Here is a 1,929-nt window from a genome sequence, read left to right as displayed (position 1 = left end):
TTAGTTAATCACAAGGATTCTAACCATTAGTTAACATTAGGATTTGTACTCATCAACAACAAAATTAGATCATCATTCGACAAAAGTATACAAAATCATATACAAATAGATACAACATATTTTCACTATGAAAAAAGTCCATTAGTTAGCATTATGACATTATATCAACAATAGAATAAGAACATCATTCATCAAATATATAGTAGGATCTTGGATTAATGATGTACTTGTAAAGATCACCAATAAGAAAATATTAATTTTCCTTAGTTAACATTAGGATTTGTACTCATCAACAAAATGAATTAGATCATCATTCAACAACAGTATACAAAATCATATACAAGTAAAGTTTCATGTTCATGAGTTAACATCAGGGCTTCTGATTCAAAGATTTAAATTAACGCTAAACAAAACTGATTAATTATTAACTTACGTAAAAAACGATGTTCTCTTTGAGAGGTCCATGGATGACGAGCATCTCCTTCTGCGGCTCAGGATGCGTATAAACACCTTCGACTCCACCAAAATCGTGGACTCCATCCAACTCTTCGCTACTGCAAAAGCGATAAATTTCGAACATTTTAATCTCCTTCCAAAACATTCGAATAAGTGTCGACGAGGACGTACAATTTTCCATTAAGGTAATACTTCTTCTCGTCCGGCCCGGTTATGGCGATAGTGTTCTGCGATGGTGCGAGCTCCTCAATCAGGACATTCCGACATCCCCGGAAAATAACTCCGACTTTAACGTAGCCTGCGAAAGGATAACGGGGCGTGTGGAAGCGGGAGAAATTCGAAGAATGAAAAAGAAAAAATGAAGAGCGGCCCATGCATAAAATATAAGCAGAGCCGCCCCCGCACTCGAAAATTACTTTCCAGAATTTATTGCCGCAAAGTATCGGAAAATATTCTTATATATGTGCGAAAATGCTGCGTGGGGGAGGCGAGGTTCTGATGATAATAAGCCTGAAGGGCGGCTGTGCAAAAAAGGGAAGAGGAGAGGCGGCGGCAGCCCTTTTTATTATTACTATTATCGTCGTCATTCACATACTCGGAGAAGGAAACTTTGCATCAGATGATAATTGTAGATATTCACTCAAGCTAAATAACGGAAGGGTGCGAAAACCCACCAAATTACGTCTCGTTCGGCAATTCAATTACCCCAAAAAGGCATTCACCCTCTCTCAGCAGAAATAATTTGGATTGGAGACATACCTAGTTTGCTGGGCGTTGAAAAAGTCTTGTCCACGATCTTGCATTCGGTGCCATCGCCTTTGCACACTCCGCAATCATCTTCAACAGCTTCGGAATCCAAGACGTTATCGCATCCTACAGCCTGAAACCTTCACAAAGTCGAATCATCCCACCTATGTTTGATACCGCACCTACCCGACAGATCCCAGCGACGCACATGTTCTTCGATCCCGCCTTGCATCTGGTCCCATCCTTGACTCTAGGCTCCAGCTTCGCGTACGTGTTGTCCGGATTGATGCAGTACAAGCTACACGGATCACCTGCAAAAAAAACAAATCAAAAGGATAATTACGAACCAGAAAAGGAATCAAAAGGACCACACGCATCGGTGGTACTTTCGAGAGAAATGGGATGTCACGGGTTCTCGAACACCATTCGCTCGCTCTATCTATCTCTTCACAATGCGTGAATAATCGCACCACATTATTCAAACCGAAAACAATAAATATAAATGCGCGCATACAAATAGATAGGCACGATCATCCATCATTTATCTCAGCTGGAAATAAAATCGGAGGCCTACACATATACACAAACAAATATTCAGACACGAACGCATTAAAGCACCTGCATTTTTATTTTTCACGTCTAGCAAGTTCGGTTTCAGCAAATCCCATTTGTAAAATTATTTCCCATCAATCACAGTTTAGATTAAGATATAATATATCTTAACGA

At 39.8% G+C, this 1,929-nt stretch overlaps 1 protein-coding gene across 1 annotated transcript; it reads right to left on the bottom strand.

The window, feature by feature from the left end:
* Positions 1 to 433: 433 nt before the first annotated feature.
* On the bottom strand, positions 434 to 1,514 carry LOC108558255 (A disintegrin and metalloproteinase with thrombospondin motifs 7-like; the record flags this gene model as incomplete). The annotated part of the gene is made up of 4 exons (XM_017915099.1): positions 434 to 554; positions 628 to 754; positions 1,216 to 1,336; positions 1,390 to 1,514. Coding segments are annotated over 4 exons (494 nt in total), but the record flags the coding sequence as incomplete, so codon positions are not given.
* Positions 1,515 to 1,929: the final 415 nt, after the last annotated feature.

Source organism: Nicrophorus vespilloides, unplaced genomic scaffold (assembly GCF_001412225.1).
Source record: "Nicrophorus vespilloides isolate i.1.1-1 unplaced genomic scaffold, Nicve_v1.0, whole genome shotgun sequence".
In the NCBI taxonomy this organism is placed as follows: domain Eukaryota; kingdom Metazoa; phylum Arthropoda; class Insecta; order Coleoptera; family Silphidae; genus Nicrophorus; species Nicrophorus vespilloides.
The sequence above is the reverse complement of the archived record's forward strand: the minus strand, read 5'-3'. Positions and strand labels throughout refer to the sequence as shown.